The sequence below is a fragment of the Sus scrofa genome, chromosome 14, assembly GCF_000003025.6.
Source record: "Sus scrofa isolate TJ Tabasco breed Duroc chromosome 14, Sscrofa11.1, whole genome shotgun sequence".
Lineage (NCBI taxonomy): Eukaryota > Metazoa > Chordata > Mammalia > Artiodactyla > Suidae > Sus > Sus scrofa.
In genome coordinates this window covers 73,152,546-73,175,282 of record NC_010456.5, presented here as the reverse complement: position 1 = coordinate 73,175,282, position 22,737 = coordinate 73,152,546, and the positions used below count along the sequence as shown (strand labels likewise).

At 42.3% G+C, this 22,737-nt stretch overlaps 1 protein-coding gene and 1 long non-coding RNA gene across 2 annotated transcripts in view; one reads left to right on the top strand and one right to left on the bottom strand.

Annotated features, from left to right (window-relative positions):
* On the bottom strand, positions 244–7,283 carry LOC102163044. The gene is made up of 3 exons (XR_002338432.1): positions 7,089–7,283; positions 2,138–2,341; positions 244–361 (listed from the first exon to the last, which is right to left on the bottom strand). It is a non-coding gene; the product is annotated as an uncharacterized LOC102163044 (long non-coding RNA).
* The window catches only part of PPA1 (pyrophosphatase (inorganic) 1), a 35,321-nt gene continuing 20,178 nt past the window's right edge, over positions 7,595–22,737 (top strand). Inside the window, exons 1-2 of the mRNA XM_001925080.6 lie at positions 7,595–7,769; positions 10,889–10,947. Of these exons, the coding sequence (XP_001925115.3) occupies positions 7,706–7,769; positions 10,889–10,947 (123 nt within the window). The 5' untranslated portion in view covers positions 7,595–7,705. The remainder of the gene's footprint in view (positions 7,770–10,888; positions 10,948–22,737) is intronic.

Genomic DNA, 22,737 nt, shown 5'->3' with positions numbered 1-22,737 from the left:
TAAACTAAAAGGATATATTGGTACATATAATAGTAAGTGCCCAGGGCTGGCTGATCCAGAAGCTCAACAATGTTATCAAGGACCCAGGCTGTCCCTATTCTTCTGCCCTGCCATTTACAGTGTGAACTTCATCCTCAGGCTGGCTTCCTTCATGGTTCAGAATGTGGCTATCAACAATCAGAGCTATATACTTTCATGCTCACATTGAGAGGTGGCGGTGGGGGGGGGAGGCGGGGGGGGGGGGCGGCGCAGGGGAGAGACTTTCTCCCAAGAAAGCAAAATAACTTCTCACAAGGAGGTAGGAAACTTTCATTGGTTCAGCTTGGGTCAGGGATCCATTCCTGAACGAATTCCTGTGGCCCTAAAAAGATTAAAAAAAAAAAAATGTTTTTCAGCTGCAAGAAACAGAATAATCTGAACCAAACTGGTTTAAACACAACACCATAACTAATATATTATCTCACATAATTTGTTAATTATTAACACAGTCCATTCATTATCTCTTCATAAGAAGAGGTGAGGCAGGAAAGGCCCCAGGTTTGTTAAATCAGCAGCTCAGGGACATCATCAAGACCCAAGATTGGGGTTCCCTTCTGGGGCAGCAGGTTCAGGATCTGGTGTTGTCACCGCAACAGCTCGGGTTGCTGCTGTGGTGCAGGTTCAATACCTAGTCTGGGAACTTCCATATACTGTGGGCGTAGCCAAAAAATAGAGAGAGAAAAAAGACCCAAGGTTTTTTCTACTTGGCATCTTCATGGAAATGTATCAGTATTACCTTCAACCTGGAGGAGGCTACCTCTCCTCCAGCTGTGGTTGGCAAATTCCACGACGCTATCTAAAGGAAGAAGAGATGTCCTCCTCCAGCGATTCTCTCATAGAAGCAAGAGAGACTTTCCCAGAAGGCTTTATCACGCCTCCGTTTACATCACCTTGGCCAGAACTGTGCCGCATACCCACGACCAAACTAGTCAAGGGGAATGGCAACCACTGTGATTAACAGACTAATCAGACATCCCCCCGGGGTCAGGATCCCACCGCATTTCCTGAAGCAGACGGCCACACAGGGTTAAGTGGGTGCATGTCTGAACAACGGAGTGCTGTTGGGAGGGAGGAAAGGTGCATGAACTGGTGCTGGGCAAGCAACCATCAGTGGCAGCTTTAGAGGTTAATCAGGAGGAGCCTGGAGGAGCTTCCAGGTAGGCTGGCTGGGCAAGGGAGGCACTGAGCTAGAGGACTCAGGAGAGGAAATAGCGAGCTTAGAAAAAACTGGCTGTTGTGTTAGCAGGGATGAATAGGAAAAGGGAGAATCTAGAAGTTCCGGGCTTGGCAGGGCAGAGAGAGACAATAAAGGATACAAATTGAGAAATACATGGAGTAACAAGACTGCTGAAGTCTCAAGTTAAAACTCAGTCTTAGGATAGAGACCAGATTAAGGGTGTGAACAGTGGGTTTGGTGGATAAAATGGCTCAGGGAAAACAAACGAAGAGCTTCTCTAATGGAAGCTTGCTAAATTCAAGCTGCCTTTCGCAATTATGCCTAGAGAGAGAGATGTTTTGGAAAGAATTATAGATGTGGTAACTGGCACACGGAGCTGACTAGATCAGACAGGTAAAATATATCTAAGTGTTTGTTGGTTGGTTTGTTTGTCTTTTTAAGGGCTGCACCCGTGTCATATGGAGGTTCCCAGGATAAGGGTCCAGTCGGAGCTGTAGCTGCCGGCCTACACCACAGCCACAGCAACATGGGATTCAAGCTGCGTCTGAGACCTACACCACAGCTCACGGCAACGTTGGATCTTTAATTCACTGAGTGAGGCCAGGGATCGAACCTATGTCCTCATAGATACTAGTCAGGTTCATAAACCACTGAGCCACGACGGGAACTCCAAATATATAAATTTTAAAGAAAGATATACAGCCAAGATACACCAACTGGGGTTAAAAGATGCTGGAGAACAACTCCCAAAATTCTATGGGCAGGAAGGAAGCTGACAAAGCTGCTCAGCTCCCAAGGAGTGTATTTTTTCCAGATGTGGTCAAGAAGGATTTAAGAAAGAAAGAAAGAAAGAAAGAAAGAAAGAAAGAAAGAAAGAAAGAAAGTCAAGAGTTATGAAGAACAATAACAGGGGCTACTCACAAGGAGCTGAACTGGAATGTTCAGCAGGATTTCCAAATTCCAAGAACCAGCGATGGTTGTATGCCTTCCATTCTTTCTTTTGATGAATGAAAGTGTTCATCCCGGCCTTGTTCAATTACTTCATATTAGTATAGATGTGGGCAGCAGTGGAAAACATTTGTTTGTTTTTAAGTTCATTAGTCTCTGTTTCAAGAGGAGTCCTATCTGAACAAAACGCAGAAATTATCATGAGATACAATACTTTGACCCTGAAGTCATGATGAGTTGAGACTTTTGGGTGTCACTCTTTTCTGGAAGGAGAATGAATACATTTTTCCTGCAAAAAAGGGATAAATGAATATTTACTATCAAGAAGGTCGACTGTGATAAGAGAGTATTATTGCTAACATTTATGTAAGAGAATCACCTGTTCCTCTACATGGTTACCCACGTGCAGTGGCAGCTAAAGGAGAAGTATATTTCCACGATCCCTGGGCATCAGGCAAGGTCATAGGACTTGCTTTAACTAATTGAATTTGAGTAGATGTGGCATATACTGTTTCTGATCCAAAGCTTAAGAGCCATTGCGTGGTTTGGCCATTTCTTCTTCCCTCTGCAACGAGACCAACTGGGGATGTTACCGCCACCTCAGTCTGAAAATGGGAAGACATATGGGCCAGAACCACAGCTGACGCATAACACCACCATGGAACTGGAACAGGAAATAAATGTTCATTCATGTAAGCAACTGTGGTTTTTTATTTGTTTGTTACAACAGCATAAACTAGGCAAAATTGACTAATATAATTGGCTTCCATGTGGGCCCAGCCAATGGGAGACACTGCTTTGGGTTTTGGAGGGTGAGGAAGGGAAAGAGTAGGTCTCTCCTTTCCTTTTTGCCACAGGCAGCATCTCCACCAGCATGTCTCCAGATGCGCAGGCCCACTGTGCTTCCAGCTTCTGACCATAGCCCCTGAGTGCCTCCTTCTGGGTGACTCTGCCTCTTTTCCTAGCCTGTCCCTCTAGCCTAGTGACAGTAGTGGCTTCCTATTGCTGCTAATCTGCATTCGGCTTCTCAGTTCTCCTATTACTTACTGACCAAGTCCCTGCACCAATGTCCCTCTGTTATATCAACCTCTACGAATTTTGGAGCAACCAATGATCATAGATGTCTCAAACTTTGTGTCTTTTTAAGAGAGGTATACACGTATACTTTTTTTTTTTTTTTTTAAGGGCCTCAGGTGCATCATATGGAAGTGCCCAGGCTAGGGTTTGAATCAGAGCTGCAGCTGCCAGCTTATGCCACAGATACAGCAACGAGGGATCCGAGCCACGACTGAGAACCACATCAAAGCTCAAGGCAATGTTGGATCCTTAACCCACTGAGCAAGGCCCGGGATTGAATCCTCATGGATACTAATCCCATTTGTTGCCGCTAAGCCACAATGAAAACTGCTGCACAGAGGAGTAGATTCTTAAACAAATTTAGGATTCTGTTTAAATTTTATTTCAATTTTTTTTTTCTTTTTACGGCCATACCTGTGGCATATAGAAGGTCCCGGGCTAGGGGTCAAATTGGAGCTACAGCTGCCAGCCTATGCCACAGCCACAGCAACACTGGATCTGAGGCACATCTGCAATCTACTCAGCAGCTTGCGAAAACACTGGATCCTTACCTCACCGTGCGAGGCCAGGGATCGAACCTTCATCCTCAGGGACACCATGTAGGGTTCTAAACCTGCTAAGCCACAATAGGAACTCCAAATTTGGGATTCTTTTAGAAAGGAGAAGGTGATATGGCTATTGGGCAGGCAACTAGCTGTGTTTGCTATAATACTCCAAACACTTTCTTACCCTCCATCCCAACCAAACTATCTCAGTAAATGACACCATTAAACCAGTTGTTGTACCCAGAAACCTAGAAATCATCCTCAAATCTATTTTCCTTATCTTTCACTCTGTCCAACCAATGATCACTTTCATTGATTCTACCTTGAACTTAGCTCTGTAATCATTCATCTCTTTTGCCATCCAAGTCCAGGGTACTACCATCATCTTTTTACCTGGGCCACTGCAGCAGCAGCCTTCTCATTGTTCTCTCTGCCTCTGGTCTTGCTAAACTTCAACCCAGGCTCCAAGCTGCTAACAGAGCCATTTTTACAAGTAATTCTGATCATGTCACTTTCCTGCTAAAATCCCTTCTAGTTTTGCATTGCTCTTTCGGAAAAAGTTCAAACCCCATATTTCCAAGGCTCTTACTTCCAAGGCTCTGCAGCCTCTAATCCTGATCACTTCTCTGGTTTCATCTTTTTTTTTTTTTTTTGCTTTTTAGGACCCTTGTCATATGGAGGTTCCCATGCTAGGAGTCTAATTGGAGCTGTAGCCACTGGCCTGTGCCAGAGCCACAGCAATACAGATCCGAGCCGAGTCTGTGACCTACACCACAGCTCACGACAATGAGGGATCCTTAGCCCACTGAGCAAGGCCAAGGATCAAACCCACAACCTCATGGTTCCTAGTCGGTTTTGTTTCTGCTGAGCCACGACGGGAACTCTGGTTTCATCTCCTAATAATGTCTATCTGGCTTTTACCTTGTCCCTTTCGCTTTATTAAACCCCTCTCATCTTTTAGGACACAGGTTAAGGGTCACTTCCTAAGAGGTTCTCTGTTCCCATAATGCAATGCCTTGTACTTCCTCTATCACTCTACTTATCCAAACTTACTGTCAATATTTGTTGAAGTCTGTCTTCCCTTCAGACTATAATAGGGCCAAGACCATGTCTTTCGAAGCACTACATCCTTACCTCCTAGCACATACAATCATCCCAATAAGTGTTAAATAAAACACAGTTATAAATTTGAAAGCCTTCTTGTTATAGGACCGATAGGTGGTAGCCGACACCAAATATATACATTATATAACTTAGAAAGAGGGCATCTGTAGAGAGAGAGAACAGAAGAGAAGACAGTGATGATCAAGATGAAGCGATGAAGAGAAGGCTAAAGGGGAGAATGAGAAAGGAGTGGCCAAAGAAGTAGGAGGGATATCAGAAGAAAATGCAGTCAGAAGCCAAGGGAGAGACAGCATCGGGAAACTGGAGGGTCAACCACAGCAAAAAGGACAGGATATAGACTGAAAAGTGCTATTGGATTTGGTTACAGGGCAAGAAAGACAATGTTTGAGAACAGGTGGGTTCACGCTTTACCAAACTTAAGAAGGTATTTTCGCCCTTCTTTTCATCAATTCCTCTGTCAATTGGTCCAGCAAAGATTCATTAAACATCTACTCTAGACCAGGTACTGTGCTAGGTCCCAGGGAGACATGAGAACAAGGTCCGAAAGGACCTGTGGGGCTCACCACCCTTGCCTGCCAAAGAAAGTTACAAAGCATGGACTCATATGCCAGCAAAGGTAAGGCTTGGCTTTTTATTGGAGTTGGTACCAACTGGCTCTCTGAACACATTCAATAAAACAAGAGCTAGTGTGCAAGTCCAGAGGTCAGCGAGACTTTATTTTCTTCCTCTGAGCTGGCAAGAAGGAAAAGAGAAAGTGCCTGTGGCACACTATTGCATCATATCTCTTTGCTCACACGTCAGTCACAGATGAAATTCTGGGGTTTTCCAAGAAAACTAGCTCCATCTGCTCAAAGGTAGAAAACTGATAGTGCAGTTCAATCAAATGAGCATCCCTTTAAGAAACTCTCTGAACATGAGCCTAGTGGTCACTCTGCAGAGATTCTTTCAGCTTTCAGTAATGCAAATACCCCTCTGCTATTTTTTTTCCTTCCCTTGTGTTCTAATTTCAGTAAAGTGGTGTGGTGTTGTGTTCAAAAGGTTGGCCTTCTGAAGATTGGTGGGAGTCTGGATGGAGACAAGAGAGGCTCAATCTAACTAGAAAATTATCCTACTAGGTTTTCATTTAATACAAGGCACTTCTCATTTTATATAGTAGATACTTTTTTTTTTTTTTTTTTTGTCTTTTTGCCTTTTCTAGGGCCACTTCCTGCGGCATTGGAGGTTCCCAGGCTAAGGATTGAATTGGAGCTGTAGCCACCAGCCTACTCCAGACATAGCAATGCGGGATCCGAGCGGCGTCTGCAACCTACACCACAGCTCACGGCAACGCTGGATCCTTAACCCACTGAGCAAGGCCAGGGATCAAACCCACAACCTCATGGTTCCAGTCGGATTCATTAACCACTGTGCCATGACGGGAACTCCGATACTCCGACACTTCTTCTTCTTCTTTTTTTTAAAGTTTAGGAGTTCTCTTGTGTAGTGGGTTAAGGATCCAGCATTGTCACTGCAGTAGCAGGCCAGCACTGCTGTGGTGTGAGTTTGATCTCTGGCCTGGGAACTTCCTCATGCCACCTGCATGCCCCCCCTCCCCGGGCCAAAAAAAAAAGCCCAGCCCATCAAAACTTTTAAGTTAAACTAGACATTCTTTGAAATAATTTTGCAATCAAATTAGTGAATAATCACTGTCTAACGAGGATTTTGAAACACACACACACACATATATATACACACACATAGAACTGGGGAAGTGAGTGAAGCAAACATCTGCCCATAACCTCGAACTTGCTTTAGCTTTTGGGGTCTGGCCTAACAACATGAAACAGTAGTATAAAAACAAGCTCCAAGGAGCTTGCACCTGAGAGAAATGTCCTCAAGGGACCATGAGCTCACGTGTGGGCTTTCCCAATGCTGCCATCTCAAGGCCTAGGGGACTTGGGGTGGGGTGGGGGCGGCAGACTGAATCTTCCTTGTGGAGGGTGGGAATAACCCAGCAACCCTTGAAATCATTACTATTATTATCTCTATTTCCCAGACGAGAAACTGAGTCAGAGAGCTTAATATCAATTTGCTCGCTGTCATATGCTGGAAAGCAGTGGAGATGTAACCTAGTTGGTAGCCAAAGGGTATCAGTAATGCAACTCAACTTTTCTCAAACAGATCAGAAAACTGCTCACCTTTAAGCAGCCTTAGCGGGGATTGCAAAGTGAAGCAGCTGATTCCTAAACGTCTATCTCCCCCTCCCCAACCCCATGTCCGCGGCGTTTGGAAGTTCCTGGGTCAGGGATCAAGCCTGCGCAATGCTGTAAACAAAGCCACAGCAGTGACAACACCGGATTCTTAACGTGCTGAACCATGAAACAACTCCTCAGCGTCTTTTGAGGTAAGAGGGTATGTGAGTCAAAGGTGTGTTCCCATTGTGTGTAGAGGGCGAGACGTCAGCGGTCAAGCCTCAGCTGGTCCAAGTTGAGACCTTCTTACTCTCTCCCTTCAGAGCCCAAAGCCCGCCAGCTGGGACAGAACGCAGCCACGTGGCCAAGCCTGGGGCTCCTGAGCAGTCCGCGGAGGCGCGGCCTGAGGGGGCGGGGCTGGGGCGCAAGGACTCGCGGGCACCGCGGAGTGCGCCTGCGCGCGGGGTGGGCTCGCCCGCGCCCAGCAAGTTAAAGGCGGCTCCCCGCCCCCAAGCAGGTCCAGTCACCGCAGTGCGCAGGCGCGGAGCCTTCTCCTTGTCAGTGAGCGCCGCGTGCGGGTTTGTGACTCTGAGCGGCGGCGGCGGCGTCCAGTCTCCGGCACTATGAGCAGCTTCAGCAGCGAGGAGCGCTCCGCGCCTTTCACCCTCGAGTACCGAGTCTTCCTCAGTGAGTGTCCGAGGCCCGCGGCCCCTCCCTGCCTGCCCGCCCATTCATTCCCTGGCCTCGTCTCCCCCCACCGCCCCAGCGGCTGCGGCCCGCGCCGGGCTCCTTGGACTGGTCCCCGGGGCCTGGGCTGCCTCGTCCTCTCATTTCACACGTCCCGCTTGCGAGCAGGAGGGCGTAGGTCTTCGTTGCTCTTGAACACGTTCGGTTGGACCTGAACCCGGGCCAGGCTAATTTTGCAGGTGTTCAGCTCGGGCAGTGTCTTAGGGGAAAAGGAAACCACTGAGTCACCCTAGAAAAGGTGCCTGGGAATAAACTAATCCCTGTAAGAGGATTATTCATTTTGGAGGAACAGGGAGGGGGAGGTGATGGTGGTGACTCCCTAAGATCTTAATTCCTCCACAGTGGCTCAGATTGTGGGCACCAAGTCCAGCCCCTCGTCCTACAGACAGGGAAATCGAGGCCCCGATCAGGAGCAGTCAGTGGAGGACTGGACCCATCCCTCTGGGGTCCCAGTAGCGCTCCTGCCTCCCGGCCGTATGTTTTCCTGTAGCACTGATGCTGGGAAAAAGCCTTATGAAACAGAAAGCTGTTCCCCTCCGGTCAAGCAGATGACGTCAATCTGGGAAGCATGAGTAAGAAAGTGCCAATTTTTGGTCCCTGTGCAGGGAATCGCGTCCAAGGGGTATCTCCCCCACGTCTGCACCAAGAGCGAGGAGGCTGCAGGCTGGCAGCGCTCAGCTTCCCTTGACATCACCTTTAGCCTTGTAGATGGAGGAAAGCTGCCGAGAGTTTATCTTTATCCTCTTACCGAGTCCCCCCTGCTCCCCCTCCGGGGGAAAAAAAAAATTACTAGAGATAAGGGGGGGGGGGCGTTTGAAAATGTGTCACCAAAGGCCTTTCGCTTTTAACTTTACAATTTTGTTCGGAAGGAAATGGGCAGGTGCCGCGGATTCTGTAAGGTCGTGTGTTGTATGAAGGGTAGTGAAGAGAGGGGTATAGGGGGCGAATGGTAGAAAATACTGAAAGAACAAAGCTCCTAGCAAAAAATAGCTTGATGTGAGAGGAAAAGGAAAGTGAACTCTAAAAGTTACACAACTTGGAGTTCCCGTCGTGGCGCAGTGGTTAACGAATCCGACTAGGAACCATGAGGTCGCGGGTTCGGTCCCTGCCCTTGCTCAGTGGGTTAACGATCCGGCGTTGCCATGAGCTGTGGTGTAGGTTGCAGACGCGGCTCGGATCCCATGTTGCTGTGGCTCTGGCGTAGGCCGGTGGCTACAGCTCCGATTAGACCCCTAACCTGGGAACCTCCATATGCCGCGGGAGCGGCCCAAGAAATAGCAACAATAACAACAACAACAAAAAAGACAAAAAGACCAAAAAAAAAAAAAAAAAGTTACACAACTAGTTTTAAGTTTAGACTGCTACGGGAAAATCCGAGCAAGGGTGGGACACCCCCCCATCTTAATTGATTTTGAAATTAAGCAATAAGGGCAGTGCAGAAACTTTTGACAAATAATTCACAGAACTATTTTTCTGGAGTTAGTGTTGATTCCAGAATTCTCTCTAGGAGAGATTTCGAGAGATGATTCTCTAGTTTGAAGGTGGGGAATGATTAGGATAATCGTCTTCAAGCTTTATTTGCAGAACACAGTTTTTTCTTAAATTATGTATTGGTAGTCAGTACTATATAATTTTAATTAAAAAAATAGAAGAAAATTAAAAATAGACTTCCTAGCATCTTTTCTTAATAGGAGAAGATTTTTGCCTTCCTAATGTCACATTTGCCATTGTCTATAAAACTGATAGTGGATTGGACCTCAAGTCATTATTGACTAAAGGGACCAATATTCCATTGCCGGTGGTCAGTGCTCCATTTTTGTTACTCCACTTTGATTTTTATTTATTTATTTATTTATTTTTTGGTCTTTTGAGGGCTGCACTCACGGCATATGGAGGTTCCCAGGCTAGGGGTCGAATTGGAGCTGTAGCCACCAGCCTACGCCACAGCCACAGCAACATGGGATCCGAGCCGAATCGGTTACCTGCACCACAGCTCACAACACTGGATCCTTAACCCACTGATCGAGGCCAGGGATCGAACCTGCATCCTCATGGTTCCTAGTCAGATTTGTTTCCACTGAGCCACGATGGAAACTCCTGATTTTTAATCTTGAAGGAATGTAATGTGGACTGTCCTCAAGAATAGTAAGGAAGTGTTACAATTACTTTTTGTATATGGTAGTTAGATTTCTAGATTACAGAAATTATTTCTTCAAGTGTTGTTACAACTAGATTATCCTTAAGAAAATCATAATTGGGAGTTCCTGTTGTGGCTCAGCAGTTAATGAATCTGACTAGCATCCATGAGGACACAGGTTCGATCCCTGGCCTCGCTCAGTGGGTTAAGGCTCTGGCGTTGTCATGAACTGTGGTGTAGGTCGCAGACGAGGCTCAGGTCCTGCATTGCTATGGCTGTGGCTGTGGCCAGCAGTTACAGCTCTGATTCGACCCCTAGCCCAGAAACCTCCATATGCTGCGAGTGTGGCCCTAAAAAGCAAAAGCAAAAAAAAAAAAAAAAAAAAAAAAAAAAAATCATAATCAAAGATGTCTCTGTCTTCTTGGAACATCACTTAAAGCAACATGCTTTATAACTGGGCAAGTTGGTCCCCTCCTTTCTCCCTTGAGGCCAGGTATTTCATTACCTCTGTAAACTGTTAACTGATGTAAAATCAATCCAAACAATTCCATTGCCTTTTGTAAAACAGGCTGTGGGATACGAAGATTTGTAAGGCGTTCCCCACCCTCACCGTTGAGCTCAGTACCTATCAGAACCCTAAGGAACATGTAGGATGAAAACCTAACCTGATCTTGGAGCAACCAGGAAAGTGAAGTATACAATCAGTTTTTCTGGGGTGAGAATAAAATCTGATGAGTGGTGTTGATAATGAACAGGAGAATTGGGTATGTGGGAAATCTCCATACCGTTTTCCCAATTTTATTGTAAACCTAAGCATTCTCTTAAAAAAAAAAAAAAAGAAGTCTTTAAAAATGTGTACTTCATGGATCCAGGAATATAATTAATCAAAAAGAGTAATAATTTTTTCTAATACATTTTACAGAAAATGAAAAAGGACAATATATATCTCCATTTCATGATATTCCAATTTATGCAGATAAGGTAAGATGATCTTTTCTGATTGTAGTCTCTTTTCTAGTTCAACATATGGATTTTGGGGGGGGTTTTGGCCCTGCTGTTAGCATGCAGAAGTTCCCGGGCCAGGGATCAAACCCAAGCCACTGCTGTGACCAGAGGTGCTGCAGTGACAACGCCAGATCCTTAACCGCTAGGCTACCAGGAAACTCCTGGATTTTCTCATATGTCTTAACAAGTGCTTAAAATACCAGCTTATGCTGTGGGTTAAAGTTGCATGGATGAAAGGATACAGTCTTAAATCCAGATTATTTGATCAAAAGATTATTTTGTTCTAATTTGGAGGAGGAATAGAGGAACAGAAGCAAATGTTTTAAAGCTGCCTTGGTTAGAAAAAAAAAAAATTTACAGGTCTTTTCTATGTGTATATTTGGAACTAAAATCTTAGTACTTCATAAGTGGTTTTAAAATTAACCAGGTAGCCAGCACAAAATTTGGGCTGTGGAGTATTAATTAAACAGTAAAAACTGACCAGATTATTAAGTGAATACATTAAATTTCAGTAATTTAAATGGACTGGTAGAACTAAGATCTGCAAATAGAGTTAACAAAAGGTAAGGCCACGGACTAAAGAGATACTTATTTCTATACACATGAGTGAGCTAAAGAAATCTAACTTTAGCACAAGTCACACAGGATAAGATCTGTACTTTCCTAGGAAAAAAAAATCCAGTAATGTGTTCCAAAGTCTTTGTGATCCCTGGAAGGTAGGAGTGCTAATGGCTCTTTTTGTTTTTATTTTCATTTTTGCCTTTTTGTATTTCCTAATCTTTTTATAAAGAGCATGCATTGTTTGTACACATTTAAGTAGTTATTTTTTTTTTAAAGCCATTGATTATTTTAGCCTCCTTCTCAACAGAAAGAGTTTGTGCTGTATTTAAGAATTGACACAAGGGTGTATGTCAGATTCTTTTTTATACCTTAAAAATGTTTTTTTGTTCAACCAGAAAGCTTGATCCACAGTGAGTGCAAATCTTTTTTTTTTTTTTTTTTTTTTCTTTCTTGGGGCTGCATCTGTGGCATATGGAGGTTCCCGGGCTAGGGGTCTAATCAGAGCTGTAGCTGCCAGCCTATGCCACAGCCACACCAGATCTGAGCAGCATCTGTGACCTGCACCACAGCTCATGGCAACGCCGGATTCTTAACCCACTGAGCGAGGCCAGGGATTGAACCTGCAGCTTCATGGTTCCTAGTGGGATTTGTTCCTGCTGAGCTATGACTGGAACTTGGAGTGCAAATCTTTTTGAGTCGTAAAATCTACTTAGGTTACTGATCTCCCTTAGCTAGCTGTCAATACATAATACATGAGTATCATATTCCAATGCATGTCTGGAATAATAAAGATAAAATCTTATCTGTGTATATGCTAAGATAGTGCATTTTCCTGTGTTTGAATATCAGAAACAGATAAAATAGTTGTACTTCTGGGAAGATTACTACAGTTCTATACTGACACTTGGTCTATAGCAGAAAATCTAACCTGCATGTTGCTTCTGAGAAGCCTGCCTGAGCTGGGCTCTAACTCGAGGCAGTGGAGCAAACAGTCTGAAGCCAATTACATGCCATAGTTACGGGAGGGACCTCTAATTGGCATGTGTTCTCCTGTGGGATTCTCTAAGCTGTATTTATTCAGAAACTTTTACTTTGTTACATCTGATTTCCTGGGAGTTGATATGAACTACTGAATACTTCCTTCCTCTTGCGTTGGCATCATTTGGCCGGCTTGAATTATCTGTTGTATAATTAGTATGTATATCAAAGTACTTTGTAGTAACATCTCGTACCATTTTAAGTAGTGAAGAGGTATAAAATGATGACCTTAAGTTTATTGATGGTACTTTGGCATATACAGATGTGCTAAAGAAGGAAAACATTTTCTTAACATAACCGAGATTTTTATGTTCATAAGTGTCTTAGCCTGTTTGGTCTGTAACAAACCTACCATAGACTGGGTAATTTATAAACAGCAGAAATTTATTAAAAAAATTTTTTATTCCTTTTTGGGGCCACACCTGCAGCATATGGAAGTTCTCAGGCTAGGGGTCGAATCAGAGCTGCATCTGCTGGCCTTTGCCACGGCCACAGCAACGTCAAACCCGAGCCTCGTCTGCAGTATATACCGAAGCTTGCAGCAATGCTAGATCCTTAACCCACTGAGTGAGGCCAGGGATTGAAACCACATCCTCATGGATACTAGTAGGGTTCTTAACCTGATGAGCCACAATGGGAACTCCTAAACAGCAGAAATTTATTGCTTGCCATTCTGGAGGCTGGAAGTCCAAGATCGGGGTGCCATCATGGTTGGGTGAGGGCTTTCTGGTTGCAGGCTTCTAGCTGCGTCCCTCTCTGGCAGGGCTAGGGCTTTCTCTGGAGCCTCTTTTTTAAGGCACTAATCCCATTCATGAGGGTTCCACCTTAAGCATTTCCCAAAGGTCCCACCTACCATGCCATCACCTTTGAGGATTAGGATTTCAACACATGAATTTTGGGAGGACATAAACAGCCCAAAGCTACAAGTTATTGGGCAATATTCTAGTCAAGGACCACAAGGATCATACCGGTGATGGTGCCTTATCTTGTTGCTGTTGCAGATTACCCCCAAATAGGAAACTGAAACTATGTTTTGGTGTCGTTTATAACACCTTCACTTGGGTTACTCTGCAACTCTGAAGTCTTACATGGGATTGGTTATATCTATATCTGGGATTACTCAATTGAAGATTCTGCCTTTGTACCACCCAAGGCTGGCTCAAAAGCCACAGCTCTTGCAGTGACTCTGGATTTCACCAGTAGTCCACACCTCAGTGAACTTCAGCACTTCAGACTCCTGCTTGAGAAGGCAGGAAAGAGTGCTTTTGTTTTTGTTCTGTTTTTAAGGAAGCTTAGTCTAAACAGAACACAAATAAGGGTGTGGTACTTAGTAATTTATTTTGGATTGTAGCCTAAATAAAAGATCTGATTTGGTTGGCTACAGAAAAAATTCCATTGGTTTTTGAAAAAAATTTCAATGTGATTAGGTTTATGTGAATACATTTTTGTGTGGGTGGCCATAGACTTTATCCTTGATATATAGTTAGTCATTATGAGGCAATGTGCCTTTGACATAACTCAGTCGGCTCTATAAGGAAAAAATACCAAAAGGCTTGTAATATACTCTATATCAGGACTTTTCAGTATAGATAACATTTGATTTGGTATATGTGCCATTACCAATCCAACCAGTTCTGGAAATCCTTGTGACTCAGATATCCTGCTTGGGTTATTTCCAAATCCACTGGGTGAAAGGAAGGCAAGGATATATATATATATATCCACTCGAGATATATTATATAAAATCTTTATATATAAGATATATATAAAATCTTTCACTCAAAAAATGAATAAAAATTTTAAAAACACAAAAAAATTTTGGGGTCTTTTTAGGGCTGTATCCACAGCATATGGAAGTTCCCAGGCTAGGAGTCAAATTGGAGCTGCAGCTGCTGGTTTACACCACAGCTGCAGCAAGGCCAGGGATTGAACCTGAGTCCTCAAGGATACTAGTCGTGTTCTTAACCCACCGAGCCACAACAGGAATTCCCAGGTAAATTTTTTTTTTTGTCTTTTTAGGGCCGCACCCACGGCATATGGAGGTTCCCAGACTAGGGGTCAAATCAGAGCTGCAGCTGCCGGCCTATAACACAGCCACAGCAACTCAGGGTCCCAGCCATGTCTGTGATCTACACCACAGCTCTTGGCAATGCCGGATTCTCAACCCGCAGAGCGAGGCCAGGGATCAGGCCTGTGTCCTCATGGGTACTAGTCAGGTTTGTTAACCGCTGAGCCACGACAGGAACTCCTGACAAAAAAATTTTTGATAGATTTGACTTAAAAAAAAAAAAAGTAGTGATGATTAAATATGCACTTATTGTGCAGTCACAGTGAATGCCTGGCTTGTAAAGTCTCAATACCCAATAACCAAAAAAATTAAAAATTGGATAATGATGTTGACCACAATGACCAGTTATGTCTGAAGCCTTTCAGAGTTCTATTTTATTACTGAACCAGGGGTTAAGAAATCTTGGTTTTAGGGAAGTTCCCGTCGTGGCTCAGTGGTTAATGAATCTGACTAGGAACCATGAGGTTGCAGGTTCGATCCCTGGCCTTGCTCAGTGGGTTAAGGATCCGGCGTTGCCGTGAGCTGTGGTGTAGGTCGCAGATGCGGCTCAGATCCTGTGTTGCTGTGGCTCTGGCGTAGGCTGGTGGTTACAGCTCCGATTCGACCCCTAGCCTGGGAACCTCCATATGCCGCGGGAGCGGCCCAAGAAAATGGCAAAAAGACAAAAGAAAAAAGAAAGAAAGAAAGAAATCTTGGTTTTAGTCCTGGTTTTATCGCTAACTGACTTTGCCATATTGAGCATGGTGCTTTACCTCAGGGCACTGTTGGTCTTAGTGCATGTTGTAGGTTACATTGAGCGCTATGCTAAAGCCCTTATGTGGACTATCTCCTTTAGCCATCATTCCAAGCTCTCAGCTATGTTCTTTAACTGTCTAGGATTAACAACTACAACTCGGAGTTCCCATCATGGCTCAGCAGAAATGAATCTGACTAGCATTCATGAGGATGCAGGTTCAATTCCTGGCCTCACTCAGTGGGTTAAGTAAGGATCTGGTGTTGCCATGAGCTGTGGTGTAGGTCGCAGACGTGGCTTGGATCCCATGTGGCTGTGGCTATGGTGTGGGCCAGCGGCTCAGCTCTGATTCAACCCCTAGCCTGGGACTTCCATAATATGCTGTGGATGTGGCCCTAAAAAGACAAAACAAAACAAAACTAGAACTCATAAGCAGCTTTTTGGTATTTCCCAAATTTTCTACAATAAATATATCTTTGATATTTACGCAGGAAAAAAGGCTTTTTGGGGGGGGGGCTTAGAATTAGAAGGAAATAAGAATTTTCTTCATTTGGAAAGGCTATAAAGTCTTCTAGTCCAGGGATCTTGGTGCCATGAAGCCCTGGAATACTCATTGATGAGTTTCTGAGGTTCTGAGATCGTATCCTTCTGAAATTGCAATCAGGGATAAATGTGCATATATCTTAGAAAGAACTTCTATGGTCAAAATTCATAGTCATTGCAAATTGCAAAAGGTTGACAGTTGGAAATGCAGACATTTGATTTTATAAAGATAAGTAAACAGATTATGGTTAGAATATCTGTTTTCAAAATTTAGTCATCCTAAAGTTCATCTTAGGGGAAAAGTAGGAGTTTATTCTTAGTAATGACATGTCAATTAAATTTTATTATTGTCTATGTATATGGCAGTATGTATTACTAAATATAAGAGTTTTGTTAAAACTGCTGTGAGTAGAAAATCTGTGTGAATGGAAAACAAATGAATATTACTGAAGGGTGTTTAACATCTGTTTTTATTTTTATTTTTTGTCTTTTTGTCTTTTGTTGTTGTTGTTGTTGCTATTTCTTGGGCCGCTCCCGCGGCATATGGAGGTTCCCAGGCTAGGGGTTGAATCGGAGCTGTAGCCACCGGCCTACGCCAGAGCCACAGCAATGCGGGATCCGAGCCGCGTCTGCAACCTACACCACAGCTCATGGCAACGCCGGATCGTTTAACCCACTGAGCAAGGGCAGGGACCGAACCCGCAACCTCATGGTTCCTAGTCGGATTCGTTAACCACTGCGCCACGACGGGAACTCCTGTTTTTAAATTTTAGTAGGTTAACCATCTCCCCTGGGTGCTTAACAGTTCATTGAGCAAATTTTTTTTTTTTTTTTGGTTGGGATCATGAAATTATAATGCTAAATGAATGAGGGTGCACAGTGTGAATGTTGGTCATCATATTTGCTTGTGTCTGCTTCTCCAGTAGACGGTCATCACTTGTTATAGAAAGAACTCAGGAACATATTTATTTTTTTCTTTAAAATTTTGCTAAAGTTTAATCTTTCAGCTTTGTTAAAGTATAATTGACAAACTGTCATTGTATTTAAGGTGTTCATTGTGATCTCTTGATATACGTTGTGAAATGATTCCCCCCCCCCAAATCGAGTTAATTAACCTCTCCATCACCTCACATTTATTTTGGGTTTGTATCCAGTGAAAACACTTAAGATCTACTACTCCTTAGCAAATTTCATAGAACCATGCTGTACATTAGGTCCCCAGAACGTACATATCTTATAAATGAAAGTTTGTACCATTTGATCAGCATCCCCCCACTTCTGCTATACCTCCAACCCCAGGCAGCCATCATTCTAGTTTCTGTTTCTATGAGTTCAACTTGTTTCGATTTCACATGTAAGCGAGATTATACAGTATTTGTCTTTCTCTGTTTGACTTATTTCACTTAGCAGAATATCTATCCATGTGTCATAAATGCATGGTTTCATTTTTTTTTTTTTTTTTTTGGCCACACCCATGGCATGTGGAAGTTCTAAGGCCAGGGATCAAACTTGCACTACAGATACAATACAACCTGAGCCACAGCAGTGACAACGCCAGATCTTTAACTTATTGGGACACCAGGGTTTCTCTTTTTTAGAAAAGCTTAATAATATTCCAGTGTGTGTGTGTGTATGACAGCTTCTTTATCCAGTCATCCATTGATGGATACTTAGGTTGTTTCCATTTCTTGGTAATTGTGAACAATGCCATAGTGAACATGGTGGTGCAGATATTTCTTCTGAGATTCTGATTTAATTTCTTTTGGATATATATCCCCAGAAGTGGATTGCTGGATCATATGGTAGTTTTTTGTTTTTGTTTTTGTTTTTTTTTTTTTTTTTCAGTGTTTTGAGGAACTGCCTTGCTATTATCCAGAATGGTGCACCAATTTATAATCCCATTGACAGTGCACAGGAGGCACCCTTTAATAAGAGTATATCCTGTAATCACAAAACTAGCTTTGGAGCCAAAACTTAAAACCAAGGGCTAAGAGACATTGTTACCTGGTGAATACTTGATAGAAGTGCATCTTAGGGAGTTCCCGTCATGGCTCAGTGGAAACGAATCTGATTAGGATTCATGAGGATGCAGGTTCGATCCCTGGCCTCGCTCAATGGGGTAAGGATCTGGTGGTGCCATGAGCTGTGGTGTAGGTTGCAGACATAGCTCGGATCTGGCGTTGTAGCTGTGATGTAGGCCTGCAGCTACAGCTCCAATTCAACCCCTAGCCTGGGAGCCTCCATATGCTGTTGGCGTGGCCCTAAAAAGACCAAAAAAAAACCCAAAGAAGTGCATCTTAGAAGTGATGAAAGCTTCTATACCTTTACAAAAGCAACTTTATAGGAGTAGAACATTTCCTTATTAACTACAAGAGCTCTTTTGATAGGAATTTTATATGCCAATAATACTCTAGTAGCTTTTATTTCTTTGTTTTAAAGGCAAATTTATTTTTTGTTAACCTCTTGCTTTATATCTATTCTCTACATTTGGAAGAAAATCCCCTCTACCGTCATGGATTTTCTCCAAGTTTTATTGCAAAACAGAAAAATAAAAGGAAGGATGACAGAATAGGAGGAGGATTTTGTATTTCTTCCTAAGCCTGGTCTTTACTTGGTAATTTCTGAAGCTATCTAGAGAAACACATGAAGAGTCAACTTGAAAATCCTAATTTAAGCCAGTAATGCACCTTTGCAATACAGTATGTCATGTTCATTGGGCTTCAGATCCAGCGTTGCAGAAAGATTGTTAAGTTATGAGGTGCTCCTAAGTCTTCCAGTAAAGACATATTTAACTTTACTGCCAAGATTCAGAGATAGGATGTAATTAAATGAAGAGCAGTTCCTTATATATGTCAGTAATATAAGATCTTTAATATAATTAAAGCTGTCAGTAATAATAACCTACCGAATAGCCATAGCCTGTTCCTTAGTAAATGACTTGTCAGACTGCTGACTTCATCTGCAGTAAAAACTAAATGGTTTGGAGATAAGACCTATGATCACTGAACTACTGTAATATTCCTCTTTAATCGATATTAAAAACCTGATCCAGATGTGGATTATATTGCTTCTATCTCTAAAACTATTTTATTATAAATCTTTCTGATTACTGGAACGCTGTGATTTAGACTCACGTTTCTAATCTCCTCTAAATCTGTCAAAGTTAAGCTATGGTTTGCCTTTCCCTGTTCCCTATAGGCTTGACAAAATCATCTTACTGGGGATACTAACTCTTCCTTCCTTTCTCTGAAACTGCAAACAAGGAGCTGAGTGCTTGATGCCAGAGCAGAGATTTAGAATACAAAGCAGAGTAGAAATGGAGAACAGAAGTCCTAATAATGGGGATTATAAAACAATAAATCCAGGATTGAGCTAAGTAACAGTTTAAACCAGTTAGAATTAGGAATTCCTGTTGGGCTCAGCAGTAACAAACCTGACTAGTATCAGTGAGGATGCGGGTTTAATCTCTGTCCTCACTCAGTGGGTTAAGAATATAGCATTGCCATGAACTTTGGCGTGGGTCGCAGACGTGGCTCAGATTCGGCATTGCTGTGGCTGTGGCTGTGGCTTAGACTGGCAGCTGCAGCTCTGATTCAACCCCTAGCCTGGGAACGTCCATGTGCTACATGTGCAGCCCTAAAAAGACTGAAAATAAAATAAATAAACCAGTTAGAAATAGAGAAAGAAGCTATGAATTTGTAACTAGGTAGTATGAAATATCCTAAAATCTCGTCTTAGTATTTTAAATGCATTAACATTGGAAATATTAGAATGTATATTTTTTCAAATTTTAAATTGTAAAATACACAAAGCATAAACTTTACTGTACACTTTAAAGTATAGAGTTCAAAGGTATTAAGTACCTTCATATTGTTGTGCAGCCTTTACCACCCTTCATCTCCAGAGCTCTCTTCATCTTGCAAAACTGAAACACCGTACCTACCCCCTAAACAATAATTCTCCATTCCTCCCTCCCCCAGCCCCTGGCAACCACCATTCTGCTTTTGGTCTCTGAATATCACTACTCTAGGTACCACAGTAGGTTCAATCATATAGTAATTTATTTTTTTGTGACTGTGATTATTCACTTAGCATAATGTCTTCAAGGTTCATCCAGATCGTAGCAAGTGTCAGAATTTCCTTTTTAAGGCTGAATAATACTCCATTGTATGTATAGACCATGTTTTGCTTATCCATTCATCCCTTGGTGAACGCTTTGGTTGCCTCTGGGTTTTTTTTGTTTGTTTGTTTTTTGTCTTTTGGGTGCCGTATTCCCAGCATGTGGAGGTTCCCAGCCTAGGGGTTGAATCAGAGCTGTAGCCTCTGGCCTACACCGCAGCTCATGGCAACGCCAGATCTTTAACCCACTGAGCAAGGCCAGGGATCGAACCCACATCCTCATGGATACTAGTCGGGTTTGTTAACTGCTGAGCCACAATGGGAACTCCAGCTTCTGTATTTTAGCTAATGTGGATGTGCAAGTATCTCTTCAAGATCCTGCTTTCAGTTTTAGGGGGTATATACCCAGAAAAGGGATCACTCATTCATGTGGTAATTCTATTTTTAATTTTTTGAGGAACCGTCATTTTGTTTTCCTTAGTGCCTGTACCATTTTACACCCCTACCAACAGTACACAGGTATTCCAGTTAGAATGCATAATGTTTGAAGAGTAAAAAATTTTTTTCTGGTAGCAGTGGAGTGATTGGTTGAATTTCTCACATCAGTTGCCCTGGAAGTCCTAAGTATCATTGTTTACCTGGTGGCAACTCCCTGAATTGTAGCCATGGTATCCAGGAGAAATCAACTAACTGTTCTTTAGTAGTAGTTCCTTCTAAAGAATAAGAATACTCCACCCACCCCCATTTATAATATTAACATATTTTTAAAAACACCTGTTTTGATGATAATTGATGGAAAAAATAGTGATTAAAAGCTACTACAAATCCATTGCTTTAAAAAATATATGTGGTAATCACTGTGGCATTTACAGACACTTGAACATATGCTAAACATTCATTTTACAGACAAATCCCTCACCTAGATTTGTGGACCCCAAGTTGTAGCCCAAGGCCTATAAGCTGAAATGACCTGGCTTGGAGATCCAGCTCTTAGAGAGTTAAAAGAGCTTTGATTCGGTTGACAGTCTTCAGTGCCTAAATAGTGTCCGACACAAAACAGTGGTGCTCAATATGTGTTTGTTGACAAAGATGAATGAATTGTCTCTGAAGCTCCTTGCAGGATACTCTTTGCTTTTTTTGCCCCAACTAATTTTTAAAAAGTACCAAGCCTTCAGGCTTTCAAAGTTCTTCTGTTTACGGTAGAGTCTTTTTCTAAAAGATGTTTTCTTTCTTTTAATGTCCTCCCTTCCTTTCTTTTTGCTTTCCTGTTAGTTATGTAGGTTTATAATGTTAAGTAACATAATTTTGATGATCTCTGTGTGTTTATCATTTAATTGCATTGAAATGTTCAATATTGTTTCTAAACTTTGAATCAGTGATTTTAGCTCTATTTGCTACTTGTTTCCTTGAGACAATTCATTCATTTGGTAATGTTTTCTTTTAAAATAACTAGCCAATTTCCTTGGTCCCCCCCCCCCATGCTTCTCAGATGACATGAATATAGTAACAGCTCCATCTTATGGACCTTTAGGGTATTGCTTGTGAAAACTTTTAAAGTTCTGACTTATTTGTGGCCAGATAGTTCATTTTAACACCCAAGGCAAGGTGCTAGTTAGACGCAGCTCTCGAAAACTTACAATGAATGGAATGAACTTTAATCAAAGGTTGGTCCTGAGGTTTCCTACAATGTGTTATGTTTTCTAAAACCATCCAGTGATGACTTAACAGAGCAGTTTATTCTGTTCCGGATTTAAATAATGTCTCCATACTTTGTGGTTTTTTATGTTATATCAAGTAGGCATCAGAAGGCTTAGAGCAGAAACTGGAATACTTTAGTCTCCCTCAGTTTGACCAAGTACTTAAATACTTTATTTATATTCAAGTTTTAGCCTCTTGAATATAAATCTGTGTGGCTTTCTGCTTGGCTAAAATAGCAACAGGGTAATTATTGTCTGGGAACCTTTAACCTATTCCCTTGTAGTTTATCAGTCCTTTTCTTTTAATGTAAAATAGCAAAGAAGTAATTCTAACAAATGTGTAACTAAGTGATTTTAATTTTAAGTCAACTTTTTAAAATAAGCATTTTATAAAAGTAATGGCAGATTTGGTTTCATGTGTACCCTTTGTAAAGTTATATTTCTTGGCAAAAATAATTTCCTGACTATTTAAATCTCAGTTTTATTAAAAAAATTTTTTTGGCCATCCTACATCATGTAGAAGTTCCAGGCCAGAGATCGAACCCATGCCATAGCAATAACCAGAGCTACAGCAGTGGCAATACTGGATCTTTAACCCACTGAGCCACCAAGGAACTCCTAAAGCTTACTTTTAATTAGAGAACCTATTTCAAGTTGATATTTGACTGTGGTGTGCAAAAGGAGATGACAAAATGGGATTTTTCTTTAATTGCATTTTTAAATAGTAAGCATGACAGTTTTTAAATACATCATCCAATTTCAAGTAGTCAGTTTAAGGCTGTAAATTAATTACAGTGGAACTGCCATTGGTTAAGTTTTTTTTTTTAAGATATTTTTGAAAGATAATATTGTATCTTCAGTTCAAACTTACACTCTTTCTGAGGAGTGCTTGATTTTCAAAAACAGCCAAGTGGAGTTCCCGTCGTGGCTCAGTGGAGACCCATCTGACTAGTATCCATGAGGACGAAGGTTCAATCCCTGGCCTCATTCAGTGGGTTAAGGATCCG